Raw genomic sequence first — 20,927 nt, forward strand, 5'->3', positions numbered from 1 at the left:
ATGTCAAATCTAAAAATGAAAGAGGCAGCCCTTATCTATCTTGACAGAAGTGGAGGCCTCCAAAAGTTCATAGACAATTGCAAATCCTACAGTGGTATGTTCAGCAAAGTTGACTTTATTTTAGAAACTTTAAAGTCCTACGTATAACTGTCCTCATTTTTATACTTGTGTATTTTTACAGATTCAAAGCAAAGTTATGCTGTCTATCGATTCAGTATTTTAATAAATCCCTCTGATATTATTGAGTTGGATGCTGAACTTGGAAATCATATTTTACACCAGCCTTTAAAAGCTGCTCAAGTTTTTCAATCAGTAAGTTAAAGAAAGAGATAATTTTATGCCACATGGAATTTTTGCTAACTTCTTTGGTTTTTTGTTTGAAATCACAGGTCTGTTTTATTGCTGTTAAGACTCTCTCATTAATTGAACAATTACAGACTGAAGCTCAAGTAAGTTTTAGTTAAATTTAACAAAGAAAACTAAGGCACAATACTTTCAAGATACCTTGTAAATAAATATTTTTATATTCATATATATTTTTTGTTTAAACATATTTTCAAAGTTTAATAAATTATCTTACATATGCATCTTTACTTCCTGTTTTATCACTTATAACATTAAACATTTTTATAATAAAACATTTCAAACATACCCCCAAATAAAGAGAATAATACAGTGAACCTCCATATATCTATCACGCAGATTTAATCGTTTGCAATATTTTGCCATACTGGCATCGTCACTTTTTTTCTGAAATGTTTTAAAGCAAATCTTTAAAATACATTCTGTATTTCACCCCTACATACTTCGGTATGTATCAACCTCTAAAAATTGTGGACATTTTTGTTATATAACCACAATGCCATTATTACCATTTACAAAAAAAAAATAATTCCTTGGTATCATCTAATATCCAGTCCATATTGAAATTTACCCAGTAGGGGTCTCAAGACTGCCTCACAATTGATGTGTTCAAGTCAGGACTAAAACAAGGTACACACATTATAACTGGTTCTTACATCTCCCTAAGTCTCTTTTAATCTAGAGCCATTTCCTCCCCCTCCTTTTTTATGCCATTGAATTTTTGAAGAAACTAGTTAATTGTCCTGTAAAATGTCTCATCTGGACTTGTCTGATTATGTTCTTGTAGTATTTAACTTATACCCCTAAACACCAAATTTCTGGAAAAAAAGTTAGCTCTAAAGACTTGATTAGATTCAAATTCAACTCATTTTGATGAGAATATATCATAATGTCATGTGTTTCATACTGCCCTACATTAGGAGAACTGTCCTATTTGTTATCCCACTTTTAGCAATGCCACAATTGAGCAGTGGGTGCAGATGATGTCAGTCTGATTCCTCCAATATACAGTCTCCCATCAACTGTCACCTAATGGTTTTCACAGCTATTGATAGTCACTGCCTAGATTCCATTATTTCATTAGGAGTTTCAAAATTGTGATTTTCCTAATTTTAGCAAACTTTCTATATTTACTGGCTGAAACTATCCTGTAAGAGAAGTTTTTCCTCTCATCAACTATTTGGTTACCCTGCAATACAATTTGTACAGGAAAAGTAGAAGGAATGTTTGATTCTTTCCATCTATAAATTTTCATAGTGATGAGTTGAAATATAACAGCCTCCAATGATGACCAATATTTTTTGTTTGTTTTTCCTTTTTTAAATTATGAGGAATTACATGAATTTTTAAATATATCTGATAGGTTTCAATGAATCTTTGTCATTCTTTTTGATGCCTATATTATCTAACTTTGGTCACTGGGAGCTCCTTAAAGTTTGTTCTTATGTCCTTTTGACACATTTCATTAGTTTTTAAGCCCCCCTGGTTTCTGTCACAAGGAGATGTACAAGGAGGTCCATCTGGTGTATTTTCTGCCCCATGGAATCAGCCATTTCCCCTAAGGAGCTCTGGTTCCTTTTCATGAGAAATTATATTTAGAGATCTGGGCACTAGAAGTGTTTGTTGCTATTGAGTTGTCATTGTTTTATAAATAAGTCTTTTCAGTGAATATAGCGAGAAATGTGTATTTTTAAAGAAAAATGAGTTCATAATGATATTTTCAATTAAAATATCAGATTATAAGGATTTTGCATCTTTAATTTTATATTTAAATCACTTTTCTCTTAATGCTCAAAGGTTGTTTCCTAATACTACTAACAAATTATCTGTTTGATTTAACCTACAAATACACTTGCTATATTGTAATGTAAGTCCAATTGGATCTGCAATTTTTATTAATACTATTTTTGTGTTCTTATTAGATTAATATACTGCTGAAGTTAACACATTTACCTCCTCTGCCAAGTTATACTCTTGATCTTTGTGAGTTTCCGCTTGATTATACATCTCAAAGATTTTATATGATGCAAGGAATTGTGATTGCAATGACAACGGTAACCAAGTATACACAAGGTGCAAGATTTCTTTGTTCAGATGAAGCATGCCCTCTTTCAAAAGGTAAATATTAAAATGTAAAATCAAAGCAATTTATTGTTTAATCTTAAATCATGTTTACAATTAGTTAAAAAACATTCACAGCATAGAAAGAATGGCGTAAAATTAGGTGTCTCCTAATGTTTACAAGTCTGCTTTGCGTAATCTTGAAATTCGTTCTTTCTTCCACACCTCTCCCCTATAATTTAACAGATGCTCTTGTGTTGCTGAAGTACTTGTTTTTCTCACGCGCTGTTTCATGACTGTTCATGCTGTTCCCTCTCCATGTAATGTCCTCTCTCAACCCTTTGGCTTAACTTCCAGGACATCTTTTCCATTCATCCCCACCTCTTATTGGGTTGGATGCCTCTCCTCTCTTCTCTCTGAACACTTTGTATATGAATACTGCATATTGAAATTATCTGTTTCTTATTGCCACCTATTGAAATTGTGTGCTTAAGTATCCATATCACCAGTGCCTGGCAAGAAATAGCCATGCAATAAATGTTAATTGAACTGCTATGAACCCACATGCAAAACTGGTTTAATTGTATGTTGAATTAGATTCATTTTAAAGGATTGAAAATGGAAAGCTAAATCTGAAGGCAAATTTAGCTTAACTGTTTTCTTTCAGGATTTCAGTATATAAGAGTGCATGTACCTGGTGCTACAGAGTCTGCAACGATAAGAAATGACTTTTTGTGTAATCTATGTTCATCTTCACTTCAAGAAGACAGAAAATTTAGAGTACTTGGTGGTAAAAAATGCATTTACGTTTTACAATTACAATTTTTAAAATAATGTCTGATATTTTAATGTGGAAATTAAATTGAATATATATTCTAATAACTGATTCTTTTTTACTATTTGCCTTAAGATAAACAGATAGTTGAAATAATTACCACAAAGGCACTTCGTGCTTTTCAAGGATATTCTAACAACCAGCCATTTAGGTTTCAATCTCTCACAGTCTTCCTCAGAGGTAAGTTCTATTTGCACTAAAATATATAAACTATATAACTGACTTGTTTATGCTTATATATTAAAAATGGTACTTCAAAAGCTTGAAAATAATAGGTCTTCTCTTTCTTGAGTATTTTAAAGAGTCATATTTAGCTAATGCAGCAATTATTCATTCAGTCATACAACATTCACTTAAGATATTAGCACCTGCTATGTCTCAAGCACTATGCTAAGTCTCAGGGTCACAGTTATTTACAGTAATAATCTCCCATTATTGTATGTGTATGTATTATATAAATATTGGAGTTATTGTTTTAAACTATAAGCTTCAGGAGGGTAGGGACTTGGGTTTTTTACTGCACATAGTAAAAACTCAATAAATGTTTGTTAAATAAATGAATGAGCATTGACATATGATTAACTGTTGAGAACTGCATGGGTAAAGACCTGTGAGTAGACAGATTCTGCCATAAAGGAGGAAATCATTATCAGTATCAATCACCCATGGAAGAGTGAGTCATTGTTGAGAAGCCAGAACTGTGAAAATGAGGATAGGGTTCAGTCTCTTTTCTTGGGCTAAAATTGGAAGAATTAAACTTTTCGTAAAGAGAGATCTTGAATGTCAACGATGTGTAGGAAACTCAAGGGTTAGAAAGCAGAGACTCAAACAAGAAGTCTTTTCACCATGGCCTGGCAAGGACAAGGCAGGCGTGTAAGCCCAGACGATAATAGGTAATTTTTAATATCAATTACTATGTGCCAGGCACTTTTACATATATTAACTCATTTAGTCACAGCAATTCTTTCAAGTAGGTTCTATTGTTATCTCCATTTTACAATGTAGAAATGGACACACAGAGAAGTTAAGTAACTTTTCCAAGGTTACACAGCTAGTACATGGCACAGCCATGATTCAAACTCAGGCATTCTAGCTTCAAAGTCTATGATTTTAACTACTTAATTCTATTATATACAAACCATACATTACAATATAGAAATTTAAGTGACTATCCAACTTATATTTTAGTAGAAAACCCTTTCTTCTAATAAACTCTTAATAGAACCCAAATACATTTTTAAAAGTTAAATTAATAAAAGCAGGCCTTTGGGGGTTTTCAGCAGAGATACCCAGACTTCCCAGCCTCCTAGCCTTCCTCTTGACCCTTTCTTGACTTCATGACACATCCACGATTCCAAGGAACACTTGAAAAATGATTTGCTTTAATTTTCTCCTTGTAATTCATACTGTATCCTTCATGGGTTTTTTGGGGGGTGGGACAGGGGGAATGTTTGTTTATTTGGTTTGGGGTTTTTATTTTCTCAAATCTTGGGGCTGATTCTTCCCATCTAGTTCTACAGGGTATATCAATATGCTCTCTGGCTCTAAAAGAGACAGAGAGACAGAGAAAGAAACAGAGAGGAGGAAAGAAATGGACATCAGTGTTTGATCACAGAGGGAAGATAATCCTTGTAAGCCTTTCTTGTAAGCCTTTCTTTCATAGTTTTACAACCATCCAAATTCTAACTGTATAATGGAGGATCAAGATTTTTAGCGTATGTTTTTTAGAATAAATTTTGAACTTGTGCAAAAGCTTTGCTCAGTCTGTAGAGGTGAGAGAGGAACCTAGTAAATTGTCTTTTGGGTAGACTTTATTTATTTTGATTCAAAAGAGTTTATTTGTATTACAAATGGATACATTTTCATTGACGGTATTTGTTTTTCTTTTTTTTTTAATTAATTTTTGTTGGAGCATAGTTGCTTTACAATGTTTTGTTAGTTTCTACTGCACAGTAAAATGAATCAGCTATACATATACATGTATCCCCTCTTTTTTGGATTTCCTTCCCACTTAGGTCACCACAGTGCATTAAGTAGAGTTCCCTGTGCTGGGTAGACTTTAGACATGGGCAGACCCAGATGGGAATTTCAGTTCTGCTACTTAACTACTTAGCCTGGTGCAAATCACTTAACCTCTCAGTTTCTTCATATATAAAGTGGGGATAACAATATCTGTCTTATAGTTTACAATTTGATAATGTGTATAAAAGTGACTTGCCTATATTATAGACTGTGAATAATACTTTTTAAAATGATTTTCTTCCCAAATAAAATTATTACTTATAAGGTCATTTTTATTAACATCTCTTGTCATTTAATGGAAAGATGTTTCATTTTAAGCACAATAATCTTGTTTTGCCTTTTGACTATTATAGGAGACTATCTAGTTGCTATGTCACATGCTTCTTGAAGTTAATTCATCACCTATAAGTATCAAAATTTATCAGCAACAAAATTTTCTCAATTTATATTATTAATGCCACTCAATATGCATAGTATACTAAACAAAAGTAACTACTTAGCAACTAACTGAACTACTAAATTGTTGCTGGTTTTATTTGTTTTTAATTTTTAATTTTATATTGGAGTATAGTTGATTAACAATGTTGTGATAGTTGCAGGTGTACAGCAAAGTGATTCTGCTGTACATACACATGTATCTATTCTTTTTCAAATTCTTTTCCCATTTAGGTTGTTACATAGTATTAAGCAGAGTTCCCTGTGTTATACAGTAGGTCCTTGTTGGTTATCCATTTTAAATACAGCAGTGTGTACATGTCAATCCCACACTGCCTAACTATCCCTTCTCCCCCCACGTCCCCCCTGGTAGCCATAAGTTCGTTCTCTAAGTCTGTGAGTCTGTTTCTGTTTTGTAAATAAATTCATTAGTATCATTTCTTTTTAGATTCCACATATAAGCAATATCATATGATAGTTCTCTTTCTCTGTCAGACTTACTTCATTCAGTATGACAATGTCCAGGTCCATCCATGTTGCTGCAAATGGCATTATTTCACTATTTTTAATGGCTGAGTAATATTCCATTGTATATATGTACCACATCTTCTTTATCCATTCCTCTGTCGATGGACATTTAGGTTGCTTCCATGTCTTGGCTATTGTAAACAGTGCTGCAATGAACATTGGAGTGCATGCATCCTTTCGGACCATGTTTCTCTCCAGATATATGCCCAGGAGTGGGATTGCAGGATCATATGGTAGTCCTATTATTAGTTTTTTAGGGAACCTCCATACTGTTCTCCATAGTGGTTGTATCAATTTATATTCCCACCAGCAGTGTAGGAGGGGTCCCTTCTCTCCACACCCTCTCCAGCATTTGTTGTTTGTGGATTTTTTTGATGATAGGCATTCAGACTGGTGTGAGGTGGTATCTCATTGTAGTTTTGATTTGCATTTCTCTAATAATTAGTAATGTTGAACATCTTTTCATGTGCTTCTTGGCCATCTGTATGTCTTCTTTGAAGAAATGTCTGTTTAGGTCTTCTGCACATTTTTTGATTGGGTTGTTTGTTTTGATGATATTAAGCTGCATGAACTGTTTGTAAATTTTGGAGGCTAATCCCTTGTCAGTCACATCATTTGCAAATATTTTCTCCCATTCTGTGGGTTGTCTTTTCATTTTGTTTATGGTTTCTTTTGCTGTGCAAAAGCTTTTGAGTTTAATTAGGTCCCATTTGTTTATTTTTGTTTTTATTTCCATTACTCTGGGAGATGGATCGAAAAAGATATTGCTGTGATTTATGCCAGAGAGTGTTCTGCCTATGTTCTCCTCTAAGAGTTTTATAGTGTCCAGTCTCACATTTAGGTCTTTAATCCGTTCTGAGTTTATTTTTGTGTATGGTGTTAAAGAATGTTGTAATTTCATTTATGTATATGTAGCTGTCCAGTTTTTCCAGTATCATTTACTGAAGAGACTGTCTTTCCTCCATTGTATAGTCTTATCTCCTTTGTCATAGATTTAGTGACCATAGGTGCATGGGTTTATTTCTGGGCCTTCTATCCTGTTCCATTGATCTATATTTCTATTTTTGTGCCAGTACCATACTGTTTTGATGACTAGAGCTTTGTAGTATAGTCTGAAGTCAGGAAGCCTGATTCCCCCAGCTCTGTTTTTCTTTCTCAAGATTGCTTTGGCTATTTGGGGTCTTCTGTGTCTCCATACAAATTTTAAGATTTTTTTGTTCTAGTTCTGTGAAAAATGCCACTGGTAATTTTATAGGGATTGCATGGAATCTGTAGATTGCCTTGGTTAGTATAGTCACTTTGACAGTATTGATATTAATGCCACTCAATATGCATATTATACTAAACAAAAGTAAATACTTAGCAACTAATTGAACTACTGAATTGTTACTGGTTTTAGATCTTTGAACCATATGATCATGTAAAATTTCGTTTAGTAAATAGTTATTTTCTTTTGTGTTTAACAATTTTAGATGAATTAGTGAATGAAATGAATATAGGAAATGAGTATAAGATTATTGGAATTCCAACCTGTGTAAAAACATCACAAACTGCTCTCTGTATAGAGGCAAATAGTATCACTTTTTTCAATCCAAAAGGTAAGAAAAATGTTAGTATCATATATTAACAAATATTTAAATTTAAATCCATTTGTTCAGGAAATAAGTATTGGTTGCCTATGTGCTGGACACTCTTCAAAGCACTAGGGATACAGTTGTGATGAGGACAGTCAGGGTTCCTACTCTTAAATCATATGGTAGACAGTCAATAAATCTGTAAACTAATTAATAAGACAATTTTAGATAATAAATGCTGCAAAGGAAATAAAGCAAGATAATGTGAAACCTTGCCCACAGGAAGGACTCCTTTCTTTTGGCTAAACCTTATTTAGATTTTTTTTTTTTTTGGTGGTACGTAGGCCTCTCACTGCTGTGGCCTCTCCCGTTGCGGAGCACAGGCTCCAGACGCACAGGCTCAGCAGCCATGGCTCACGGGCCCAGCCGCTCCACGGCATGTGGCATCTTCCCGGACCAGGGCACGAACCTGTGTCCCCTGCATCGACAGACGGACTCTCAACCCCTGCGCCACCAGGGAAGCCCCTAGATTTTTTTTTTTTTTTAAATAATTACCAACAAGAAAAATGTTTTAAGATGCTAAGAGTTAGAGATTAAACGTTTTTCTATCCAGCCCTTTGTTTTCTAACTAAGTAACTGTTGTGGTCTGAGAAAAAGAGCCGAATAAAATGGCATCCTTTTCCTCAGCTGAGTTTTGAACCAATCGAGAAATAAGACAAAAGAGAAAGGCAGTTGGTCCCCAAAATATCACCCTTATTACTGATAATTTCCTTGCAACCTAATTAAGAATTAAGTAAACAAAAGCGGAGAGCAGACCTGCTCTTAACTTGGCACACAAATATCTAAATATAGGACAGGCTATTTAAATCTTAAATAATGAAGTTAGATTTTTTTTTTCTATTCCCTAGATAACCATCTGCAATAACAGAGGCCCAAGTTGAATTTAAATGCAATGGATTCTAGATACCTCTGCTTATTTTGAAGAGAAAGCTTTATTTATTTATTTATTTTTTGGCTGTGATGTGTGGTTTGTGGGGATCTTAGTTCCCCGACCAGGGATTGGGCCCATGCCCCCTGCATTGGAAGCACAGAGTCCTAACCACTGGACAACCAGGGAATTCCTGAGAAAAACTTCTTAAAAGAATAAAAATATTGAAGAAAGAAACTACTAATGAACAATAGGCATTTTAAAGATATTTAAAATATTTTCTGCTGTGAAGTGCTTTAAGATTTACTGATTTGGTGGCAGAACATGATATATATGTAGGTGAAGTGTACTTTCTCCTGCTGAACTCCAGAATTAGGCAGATTTAACCACGCAAATGTGGCAAGAGCTACACTAATGTAGCTCCCTCCCTTGGTCCATGGGCATCGATGAGTAGAAGAAATCATTGCCCTGTGATGACAGCCTAAGAGGAAGGAGAAAGGGACTGGGTTACATGTGCGCAGCTGTTTCTTCCAAACTGACCAACTGGATTAAAACACTCATCTCTTTCAGGAGTTGGACAGAATAAGGTAGTGGAGAAGGTCTAGAATGTTACAGTGTATGTTGAAGTAGTAGAGTATAAATCTCCCCTTTTAACAGCAATAATCAAATATTTCCCATTCTGCTTTTTAGACCTCACTAAAGGTGATAATATTTCAAACATAGATATGTAGAAGCAAACACTGCAGTACAAGAGCCCCATGATCTGGCTTTGCTCACATAGGTCTTAAAAGGAAAAAAATGAGAGATTTGCTTGCAACCCACAGCCAGTCTATGTGGGCACAAAGGTCGACTGCTTCTTCTTACTGCATTCCTTGGGATAGAAATGATAGACCAGAGTGACCTCTGATCATAATTTAATATCATTGTAATAATTTGAATGTGGCATCATTAAAAGAACTGCAATTTGATAATATTTTAGATAAATGGAATTAGATGTCTATAATATCATTTTCTTGTTTTAAAAAACTCTTTTTAACATATATGTAATATTTACTTTCAGTTCCTTCAGGAATTAGCGACAATTTCAGGTATCTCCTCTCTTTGACTTCCTGCTCGTACTGGAAGTTTACAGCAATACTTGCCAATATCTTTGCATCACAAATTGTTCCTCCTGGGACTTACAATTTGCTCAAGCTCTGTTTGTTGATGAGTCTAGTACAGACAAGTGACCGTAACAAGGAACTGGAAGATTGCCTGGATCTTTTAATTATAACAAGTGATATTCTACTCGTAGACAGGTAAAATATATGACATTATGAATTGGTCACAGATTTGCATACATCTTTTCCATGAGCATTATTACAAGACAAATATTTGGAATTTATCTGAGCAGTATAAGTATTTAAATAAACTTTTATCAATGAAGTTCAAAACCTTTTAAAACATGAATTGAGAAATGGGATATTTGCTTTCAACATTTTGAGAATCTAACCACTCGAAGTTTCAACTTGTTTCCCCACTCAGACCTTTTTAAATAAATGTCTCCTTTGCAGGCTTCCTTGTCCTCCATTCCCTAGATCACTGTTCTGCTTTTGTACTTTGTTTTCACTTCAAAATAATCTCCCCGCTAGAGCTAACAAGCTGTTTTCTTCTTTTTCTTCAAGATTCCATTCAATAGTATTGATTCACTGTGCCCAAATAAGGCTGTTAAAAGTGCCAAAATTACTGTTTTGGGGGTGTCACTCTAACCTTGGAGTAAGCCTCTACTCAGCATATTGGGGCTCCCCACTAGCAAGTACCCTTTTTAAAAAGTTACTTAAATGTGCAAAAAGCTAGGAATAAGCTTCATATATTAAAATCATGTATGAAAATATAAAGCAAAAACAAATTTATAGAATGAATTTTAAATTAAAAAAATAAAATTCAAATTAGCTCTAACTTAATTGGACAGATGATGTTTTGCTAAAATTAAATCACAATGTAAATACAGTGCTAACTGCTACAGATTGCACCAATTTAATCTTACACTAATGAGCATGAGAATATTTGTTTCCTAACAGCCTCACCAACACTGGGTATTATCAAACTTTAAAATTTTGCCATTTGATGGATGGAAAGTGGTATTTTATTTTAATTTGCATTTCTTTAACTAGAAGTAAGTTTTAGCATCATTTAGAATTTGTTAAACACTTTTTATTATTTTTCTATGAACTCCTTGACCATTGTCCATTTTTTAAATTAAGTTATTTCTTACTGATTTGTGATACCTCTTGTAAATTAAAGGCTTTGTCTCTTTTTCTGTTTGTCATTAATCTTTTCCTGTGGTATTTGGGGCTGTATGAGAGATTTGGTGTTTTGTTTTGTTTTTTAGGTAAAATTTACATAAATAAAGTGAAGTAATCAGATCTTAGGTATACAATTCAATGAGTCTTGACAGATGACATACACTCCTATAGCCATCACCTCAATAAGATATGGAACATTTCCATTTTCCTTTACCTTGGAAAGGTCCTTCATTCTCTCTTCCAATTAGTTCCTATCTCCACAGGTGATTTCTGTCACCATAGGTTAATCTTCCTGTTCATTGTTTTTATTGATGAGTAGTGTTCCATTATATGAATATACCAGAATTTGTTTATCTGTTCTCCTCGTGATAGACATTTGGGTTTTGCATGTTTTGTTTTGTTTTTTTTTTTTTCATTATTAAAGCAAAGTCCTAGGACAGGGCATGGCACACAGAAGATGATCAATTGCTATTTGATGAATGAATCAATGAATGGATTTGTGGGGGTTTTTTGGCTGCGTTTTGGGTCTTCATTGCTGCGCGTGGGCTCTCTCTAGTTGCAACGAGCAGGGGCTACTCTTAGTTGCGGTGTGCGGGCTTCTCATTGCAGTGGCCTCTCTTGTTGCAGAGCATGGGCTCCAGTAGTTGTGCCCATGGGCTCAGTAGTTGTGGCTCGCAGGCTCCAGAGTCCAGGCTCAGTAGTTGTGGCGCACGGGCTTAGTTGCTCTAAGGCATGTGGGATCTTCCTGGACCAGGGCTTGAACCCATGTGCCCTGCATTGGCAGGCGGGTTCTTAACCACTGTGCCACCAGGGAAGCCCTGGGTTTTGCATGTTTTGACTATATAAGTAAGGCTGCTATAAACATCTCTTGTATAAGTCTTTTTGTAGACTTAGGTTTTTATTATCTTGGGTAAATACCTAGGAGTGGAATTATTGTGTCATAAGGTAGGTTTATATAACTTTATAAGAAGCTGCCAAACAGTTTTTTAAAGTGGTTTTACAATTTTACATTCCTAACAATGAGTTAAGGTTCCAGTTGTTTCTATCCTCACCAACATCCAGTGTGGTCAGTCTTTCTCAATTTAGCCATTCTAGTATATGTGAAATAGTGTCTCACTACAGTTCTAAGTTGCATTTCCTTGATGACTACTGATTCAAGCTCTTTTTCATGTGCTTATTAGTTACTCATGTGTCTCCTTTTCTGAAGTGTCAGGTCCTTTGTTCACTTTTAAATGGGGCTCTTCCAGATGCACATCCATTGTCACATATGTATCATGAAATTTTTCTCCCAGTCTAAAGCTTGAGTTATTTTCTTAAAGATATCTTTGATGAGCAGTCCTTTTAGTTTAGGTTATTATTTTCTTTTATGTTTAGTGTTTTCTGGGTTCTGTTTAAGAAATCTTTGTCTACCCCAAGGTCATGAAAATATTCTTTTATGTTTTCTTCTAGAAGTATTTGTTTTTACATTGGTCTGTTTTCTATTACAAGTCAATTTTTGTATGTGATACAAGGTAGGAGCCAAGATTAATATTTTTCCTATGCATTTATCTAATTTTTCCATACCATTTGTTTAAAAGACTTTCCTTTCCCCATTGAATTGCTTTGCTGCCAATGTTGCAAATTAGTTGAACTGGTTATAAACAGTGGTTATAAACTGGTTATAAACAATTTTAGGTGTAAAATTGAACTGGGTATATATCTATTTAAACGTTCTTTTCTGTCATTTTGACCTTTATGTCTATAATTATGCCTCACATTCTTGATTATTGTAGCTCCATATTAAGTTTTGAATCAGGTAGTGCAATTTTATTCTTCATTTTTAAGATTTGTTTGCACTATTTTAGATCGTTTACATTTTCTTATAAAGTTTAGAATCGCTTCCCTGGTGGCGCAGTGGTTGAGAGTCTGCGTGCCGATGCTGGGGACACAGGTTCGTGCCCCGGTCCAGGAAGATCCCACATGCCGCAGAGCAGCTGGACCCATGAGCCATGGCCGCTGAGCCTGTGCGTCCGGAGCCTGTGCTCCGCAACGGGAGAGGCCACAACACGTACCGTAAAAAAAAAAAAAAAGTTTAGAATCTATATGTTAATACCAGCCTCCATCCCCATCACCCCAAAAGAGCCTTTAAGGATTTTGATGGAACTGCATTTAACTTATAAATCAATTTGGGAAGAATTTACATCTTAACAATGTTGAGTCTTCCAATCTGTGAATATGGTATATATCTCCATTTATTTAAATCTTAATTTCTTTCAGCAATGTTTTGTAAAGGTCATGCACATAATTTAAGTTGATTTCTAAGTATTTGGTATTTTTGATGCTATGAAAAATGGTAGTGTTTTATTAATTTTATTTTTCAAATATTTGCTGTGAGTATATAGAGATACAATTGATTTTTGTATTTGGATCTTTTACTCTGTGACCTTGTATCAGTAGTTCAAAAAATTCCTCAGCTGATTCCAATGATTAGCCAAGTTTGAGGCCCATTGTTCTATATAACTAGGTTCTCAGCCTGACTGCATGTTAGAATCATCTGGGATAATATTTTTTAAAAATTTATGGGGCTTCCCTGGTGGCGCAGTGGTTAAGAATCCACCTGCCAATGCAGGGGACACGGGTTCGAGCCCTGGCCTGGGAAGATCCCACATGCCGCGGAGCAACAAAGCCTGTGCGCCACAACTACTGAGCCTGCGAGTCACAACTACTGAGCCCGTGGTTCGCAACAAGAGAAGCCATGACAATGAGAAGCCCACGCACCACAACGAAGCGTGGCCCCCACTCACCGCACATAGAGAAAGCCCGTGCGCAGCAACGAAGACCCAACACAGCCAAAAATAAATTTATTTAAAAAAAAATTATGACTGTGGCTCACCCCTAGAGATTCTAATTTACATCGTTTGGGATGGGGCTTGGCATTAGAATTTTTAAAAAACCCCAGGCAATTTTTTTTTGTTAAAAAGTATAATTGACATGCAATATCATGTTCGTGTACATCATAGAGATTCAATATTTATATACATTTCAAAATGGTCACCACAGTAAGTCTAGTTACCATCTGTCACCATACAAAGTTATTACAATATTATTGACCATATTCTCTATGCTGTACCTTACATCCTCGTGACATTTATTTTATAACTAGAAGTTTGTACCTCTTAATCCCTTTTACTTATTTCACTTTCCCAATCCCCCTCCCCTCTGGCAACAACAAGTTTGTTTTCTATATCTATTCTGTCTTGTTTTGTTTGTTCATTTTTTTTTTTTAGATTCCACATATAAGTGAAATCGTATATAACAATTATCTTTTTCTATCTGACTTACTTAGCATAATACCCTCTAGGCCCATCCATGTTGTCACAAATGTCAAGATTTCATACTTTTTATTGCTGAATAATATTCCATTATATATATACCACATCTTCTTTATCAATTTATCTATTCATAGACACTTAGCTTGTTTCCATATCTTGGCTATTGTAAATAATGCTGCAGTGAACATAGGGGAGCATATATCTTTTCTAATTAGTGTTTTTGTTTTCTTTGGATTAATACCCAGGAGTGGGATTGCTGGATCATATGGTAACTCTATTTTTAGTTTTTTGAGGAACCTCCTTACTGTTTTCCACAGTGGCTGCAACAATTTACATTCCCACCAACAGTGTATAAGTAGTCCCTTTTCTCCACATTCTTGCCAACGCTTGGGTTGCTTTTGTTGTTTTTTTTGTGTTTTTGATAACAGCCATTCTGACAGGTGTGATGTGATATCTCATCATGGTGTTGATTTGCATTCCCCTGATGAGTAGTGATTTGACCGTCTTTTCATGTGCCTGTTGGTTCCCCAGGTAATTTTAATGTGAGCTAGGGTTGAGAACCACTGCTCTATAGGCTTGCAAATTTTCTTTCTAAATCTTACTCACCCATATTGTATATCTTCAAATTAGCATCTAAATTCTTTGGAATGACACATACACTAGACATTTTATAGCATCTACCTATCCACATTTAAGAGATACTGCTTCACCCTCTTTGTACCATGTCTCTACTCATCATAGTAGATTGCACCAGCAAGCTATGATTTCTGTGGCAAGGATTTAAAAGCTAAGCTAAGATAATCATATTCCTTTCTTATAATTTAAATTTGAGAAATGAAGAGGTTGAGGCAATTGGCAAAGAGATTAGAAAGCAAAAGGATGTATCAAGAGTTATCTTGATACATAGGTAACAAGGGTAGTCATGATGAACTACTGGCAAGCCTAAATGCAAAAATTTTGAATAAACGAAAGAAAGCAATTCATAAAAAAAGGAAGTCCCCGTTCAAATGTCATTTCTCTATAGCTTTCTCTGACTTCGATCCAGGAGGAAATAATGATCTTTTATGGATGTCCTCATGACATTATTTTAGTACTTATCACATCGTGTTTTAGTTTTTTGTTTACATCTCTCTAGGCTGTGAGCTTTCCAAGTTAAGGACCAAATCTCATATATATATATTGTTAATAACCTGAGACAATACATAGCAAAGAAAAATTCTTTTTTTTTAATTAATTAATTATTTTTTGCTGCATTGGGTCTTCGTTGCTGTGTGTGGGCTTTCTCTAGTTGCAGCAAGCAAGGGCTACTCTTCGTTGCGGTGCATGGGCTTCTCATTGCGGTGGCTTCTCTTGTTGTGGAGCACAGGCTCTAGGCGTGTGGGCTTCAGTAGTTGTGGCATGCAGGCTCAGTAGTTGTGGCTCACAGGCTCTAGAGCACAGGATCAGTAGTTGTGGCACACAGGCTTAGTTGCTCCGTGGCATGTGGGATCCTCCCGGATCAGGGCTCGAACCCGTGTCCCCTGCATTGGCAGGAGGATTCTTAACCACTTCACCACCAGGGAAGTCCTACATGTACGTTTTTATCCACAGCCCTAGTGCTCAATAGACATTGAATCAAATTAAATCTAATTGTATAGCTATTATACATTATGACTTCTGAAAATCAAATATTAAATAAGTAATATTTGTAATGAATAAGTAATGAATAATTTATTTTTTCCCTTAGGCTTTTGAATTTTAGTATAAACCTTGTGCCCCGTGGTATACGTCATCCAGTCTCTACTGAAATTTTCCCTACTCTATCCAGGAATAAGTATGGAACTGGAGCAGTTAGCATTCAAGGTGGCAGTGCTTTGCTAGCTAAAGGTGGTATCTGCTTTATAGGAGACTTGGCTTCACACAAAAAAGATAAACTTGAACAGCTTCAATCAGGTAAACAGTATTTTTTCAAATTAATTTTCACCTGTTTAACTTATAGTCTTATCAGTGTCAAGGGGTTACTTAACAATTAAGATTGTATTGTACACGTTTTAGGAATAGAGAAATTATATTAAATGACATTTCTCATTTTACCTTTATAAATAAAAACAGAGGAATTTAACGTGCAAATGCATTGTTTTAGGCTTTGCGCTCAGTTGTGCTAACACATGAGTTTGTATTAGGCCAGATTTATTTCCTTTTCTTGTCTTATTGCATTAGCTAGGACTTCCAATATGATGTTGAAAAACAGTGGTGAGAAGGAACATCCTGATCTTGTCTTGCTCCTGATCTTAACAGGAAAGTTTCACATTTCTCACCATTGAGTATGATGTTGGCTGTAGGTTTTTTGTAGAAGTTCTCTTGCAAGTTGAAGGAATTTCACTCTAATCTTAATCTACTAAGAGTTTTTTAATAATGCATTGGTGCTGAATTTTATCAAGTGCTTTTTCTACACCTATTGATATGATAATGTGATTTTTCAATCACATATTGAAAAATATGATATGCCTGTTGATAAATGAATGCCTGTTGATATTATGGATTACATTAATTGATTTTCAAATGTTGAACCAGCTTTGCATACCTAACATAAACCCTACCTGGCTGTGGTGTATAATTCTTTTTATACATTGTTGGACTTGATTTGCTGTTATTTTGTTGAGGATTTTTGCCTGTATATTCACAAGAGATATTGGTCTGTAGTTTTCCTATAATATCTTTTGTCTGGTTTTAGTATTAGGATAATGCTGCTTGGGCCAGATTATAACTAACAAGGATATGGACAGATAAGTATCGGGCCAAGAGAAGTTAGGGCCTTACACTCTTAGCATACCGGCAAGAATGTGCAGCAATACTCAGGGCACATAGCATATTGCCTCTCCCTACAAGAGAATGCAGAAATAGACCCACACTAGTATGCTTACTTGATTTGTTTTTAATTTATGTATTTAATTTATTTATTTTTGGCTGTGTTGGGTCTTTGTTGCTGTGCGTGGGCTTTTTCTTGTAGCGGCGAGCAGGGGCTACTCTTTGTTGCAGTGCGAAGCCTTCTTATTGTGGTGGCTTCTCTCGTTGCGGAGCACAGGTTCTAGGTGTGCGGGCTCAGTAGTTGTGGCTCGTGGGCTCTAGAGCACAGGCTCAGTAGTTATGGCTTGCGGGCTCTAGAGTGCAGGCTCAGTTGCGGCGCCCGGGCTTAGTTGCTCTGCAGCATGTGGGATCTTTCCGGACCAGGGCCCAAAGCCGTGTCTCCTGCATTGGCAGGCGGATTCTTAACCACTGCGCCACCAGGGAAGCCCTGCTTACTTGATTTTTGACCACAGCATCAAAGCAAGAAAACAGACAAAGGAAAGTTTTTTCAACAAATGATAGTGGAACATCTGGCTATATATATGGAAAAAATTAATATTGGCTCATACCTCACAACTGTATACAATAATTAATTAAAGATGGATATAAACCCAAATGTAAAAGCTAAAATTATATAGCTACTAGAAGAAAACATGGGAAGTCTTCATGACCTTAGGGTAGGCAAAGATTTTTTAGACAAAACCCAGAAAGCAATAAACAGAAAATAATTGATGAGTTGGACTTCATCAAAACTAAAAAGTTATACACATCAAAAAAGCCATTTAAGAAGTGAATAGGCAAGCAAAGAAAAAGAAAATAATTGCAATACATATATTTGACATAGGACATACACCTAGAACATAGAAACAATTCTAACAAGTCAGTAATTTGAAAAACAAAGAACCAGACAGCCTACAGAATGGGAGAAAATATTTGCAAAGGATGTGACTGACAAGGCTTAATCTCCAAAATATACTACAAACAGCTCATACAACTCAACAAAAAAAAAACAAACAATCCAATCAAAAAATGGGCTGAATGGGGCTTCCCTGGTGGCGCGGTGGTTGCGAGTCCGCCTGCCCATGCAGGGGACATGGGTTCGTGCCGCGGTCTGGGAAGATCCCACATGCCGCGGAGTGGCTGGGCCCGTGAGCCATGACGGAACCCTTCTACAGAGTTGGTGGGAATGTAAGTTGGTGCAGCCACTATGGAAAACAGTATGGAGGTTCCTCAAAAAACTAAAAATAGAGTTGCCATATGATCCAGCAATCCCACTCCTGGGCATATATCCAGACAAAATTATAATTCAAAAAGATATTTGCACCCCTATGTTCATAGCAGCACTGTTCACAATAGCCAAGACATGGAAACAGCCTAAATGTCCCTTGACGGATGTATGGTTAAAGAAGATGTACTTTGTCAATACTACTTAACCATAAAAAAGAATGAAATAATGCCATTTCCAGCAACAGGGATGGACCTAGAGATTGTCATACTAAGGGAAGTAAGGCAGACAGAGAAAGACAAATATCATATGATATCACTTATATGTGGAATCTAAAGTATGATACAAACGAACTTACCTACAAAACAGAAACAGACTCATAGACATAGAGATAAACCATAATGGAAAAGAATATAAAAAAGAATGTATATTTATATATATATATTTCTGTACAGCAGCAATTAACACAACATTGTAAATCAAACATTCTTCAACTTAAAAACACATACACACAAAGGGCCCAGCAAAAAAATGGTCTAAAGACTTAGTGACTTCACAAAGGAATGTATACAAAATGACAAATAAGTGCATGAAATAGTGCTTAATATCATTAGTTGGATATTGGGGAAATGAAAAATAAACCACAATGAGATACCACTACTTACACATACTAGCAGGTGCTGCTTCATGGGTGAGGAATAAGTATAGCTCCCCCTAGAAGAGCCTGGCACTTGGTTAAAACTCTGCTGTCACCATCTTCAAATTTTAAATGATTTTAGGGCTTCCCTGGTGGCTCAATGGTTAAGAATCCGCCTGCCAATGCAGGGGACACGGGTTCGAGCCCTGGTCCAGGAAGATCCCACATGCCACGTAGCAACTAAGCCCGTGTGTCACAACTACTGAGCCTGCGCTCTAGAGCCCATGAGCCACAACTGCTGAAGCCCGCACGCCTAGAGCCCGTGCTCCGCAACAAGAGAAGCTACCACAATGAGAAGCCTGTGCACCCCAACGAAGAGTAGCCCCCACTCGCCGCACCTAGAGAAAGCCCGCGCTCAGCAATGAAGACCCAGCACAGTCAAAAATAAATAAATAAATAAAATAAATTTTTATAAAAAGAAAATTTTAATGATTTTATCTTTGAAGTTGTTTTGTAAGGAAGACAGTGGAGCTTCAACGTGAGCAGAGGGGATACATCCATGCCTGTGTCCACCATGCCTTGCTGCCCTATTTCAAATAGCATTTGTGATCACTGAGGCTTGTTAACACAATTTGTAATCAGTTTGATTCTTGCTGGACTCTCATGCATTGTGACTACACTGCAATTCAGTGCCCATGTTCCATTTCAAAACATCTTCCGCTGAGTGAGATGGGGAGCTGATAGCCCCAAGGAGGCCAAGCTTTCCATTTGAATCAGACTTGCTTCTGTAATAGGCAGTGGCATTCTAAGAAACACAAATGACAGAGGAACCGCATCATATCCTTTCTTACTTGGCTACTTCCCTGTATTTGCCAACCTCTTACACTGAAAATGATAATATAGGAGGGAAGGGAAAGATAGGGCAACCGTTGTTCCTTTTCCTTTTAGTCCTTCCTTACTCATCAGTAGAGAGTGCTGGTGAAATGTGTGAATATCAAGAAACAAATTAAAAACAGTTTTGTGCAAAATAAAAATATTTCCCCTGTTCTGATAAGAACAAAAATACATAACTGTGTATTAATACTTCCTACAAAATACTAATGATGCTGCATATGAGTTAAATGCTCAAATATTTGTATTTAAGACTGGAATTATACAATATAAATGGTAAAATTCATGTCAATAATTTAAAATTTTAGTATTAGACTGACAGCTACTTCTATTACATTTTCTGGTAATAGCTTTATTGAAGTATAATTTACACACCATAAAATTCACCCACCTAAAATGTACAGTTCAGTGGCTTTTTGAATATTCACAGAGTTGTACAACCATCACCACTATCTGTTATACTTTCAGAACATTTTCATTACCCCAAAGGAAACCCTGTACTCATTAGCCGTCACCCCCCATGCCCCCTCTCCCCAGAGTTCCCGGAAACCTAATCTGCTTTCTGTCTCTATGGATTTGCCTATTCTGGACATTTCATATAAATGGAATCATACAATTTGTGGTCTTTTATTACTGGCTTCTTTCACTTAGCATAATGTTTTTGAGGTTCATCCATGTTGTAGCATGTATCACTTCATTCCTTTTTTAAAAAATATTGATAAAATACACAATGTAAAATTGACCATTTTAACCACTTTCCAACGTACAGTTCAGTGGCATTAAGTACATTCACAATGTTACACAATCATCACCACTATCCATTTCTAGAACTTTTTCATAATCCCCAACAGAAAGTCTGTACTCATTAAACAATAACTCTCTATTCCCCCCTATCTCTAGCCCCTGGAAACCTCTATTTGACTTTCTGTCTCTATGAATTTGCCTCTTCACAGAATCTCATTCCTTTTTATGGCTGAATAATATTCCAATATATATAAGAGATTTT

The 20,927-nt window shown here is 35.8% G+C and overlaps 1 protein-coding gene across 1 annotated transcript in view; it reads left to right on the forward strand.

Annotated features, from left to right (window-relative positions):
- Positions 1–20,927, forward strand: part of MCMDC2 (minichromosome maintenance domain containing 2) — a 36,053-nt gene continuing 15,126 nt past the window's right edge. The window contains exons 1-9 of the mRNA XM_024742642.1: positions 1–94; positions 182–312; positions 390–449; positions 2,286–2,481; positions 3,092–3,214; positions 3,335–3,439; positions 7,717–7,842; positions 9,807–10,044; positions 16,069–16,274. Coding sequence (XP_024598410.1) covers positions 1–94; positions 182–312; positions 390–449; positions 2,286–2,481; positions 3,092–3,214; positions 3,335–3,439; positions 7,717–7,842; positions 9,807–10,044; positions 16,069–16,274 — 1,279 coding nt within the window. The remainder of the gene's footprint in view (positions 95–181; positions 313–389; positions 450–2,285; positions 2,482–3,091; positions 3,215–3,334; positions 3,440–7,716; positions 7,843–9,806; positions 10,045–16,068; positions 16,275–20,927) is intronic.

The sequence above is a fragment of the Neophocaena asiaeorientalis genome, unplaced genomic scaffold (assembly GCF_003031525.2).
Source record: "Neophocaena asiaeorientalis asiaeorientalis breed wild unplaced genomic scaffold, Neophocaena_asiaeorientalis_V1.1 scaffold226, whole genome shotgun sequence".
In the NCBI taxonomy this organism is placed as follows: domain Eukaryota; kingdom Metazoa; phylum Chordata; class Mammalia; order Artiodactyla; family Phocoenidae; genus Neophocaena; species Neophocaena asiaeorientalis.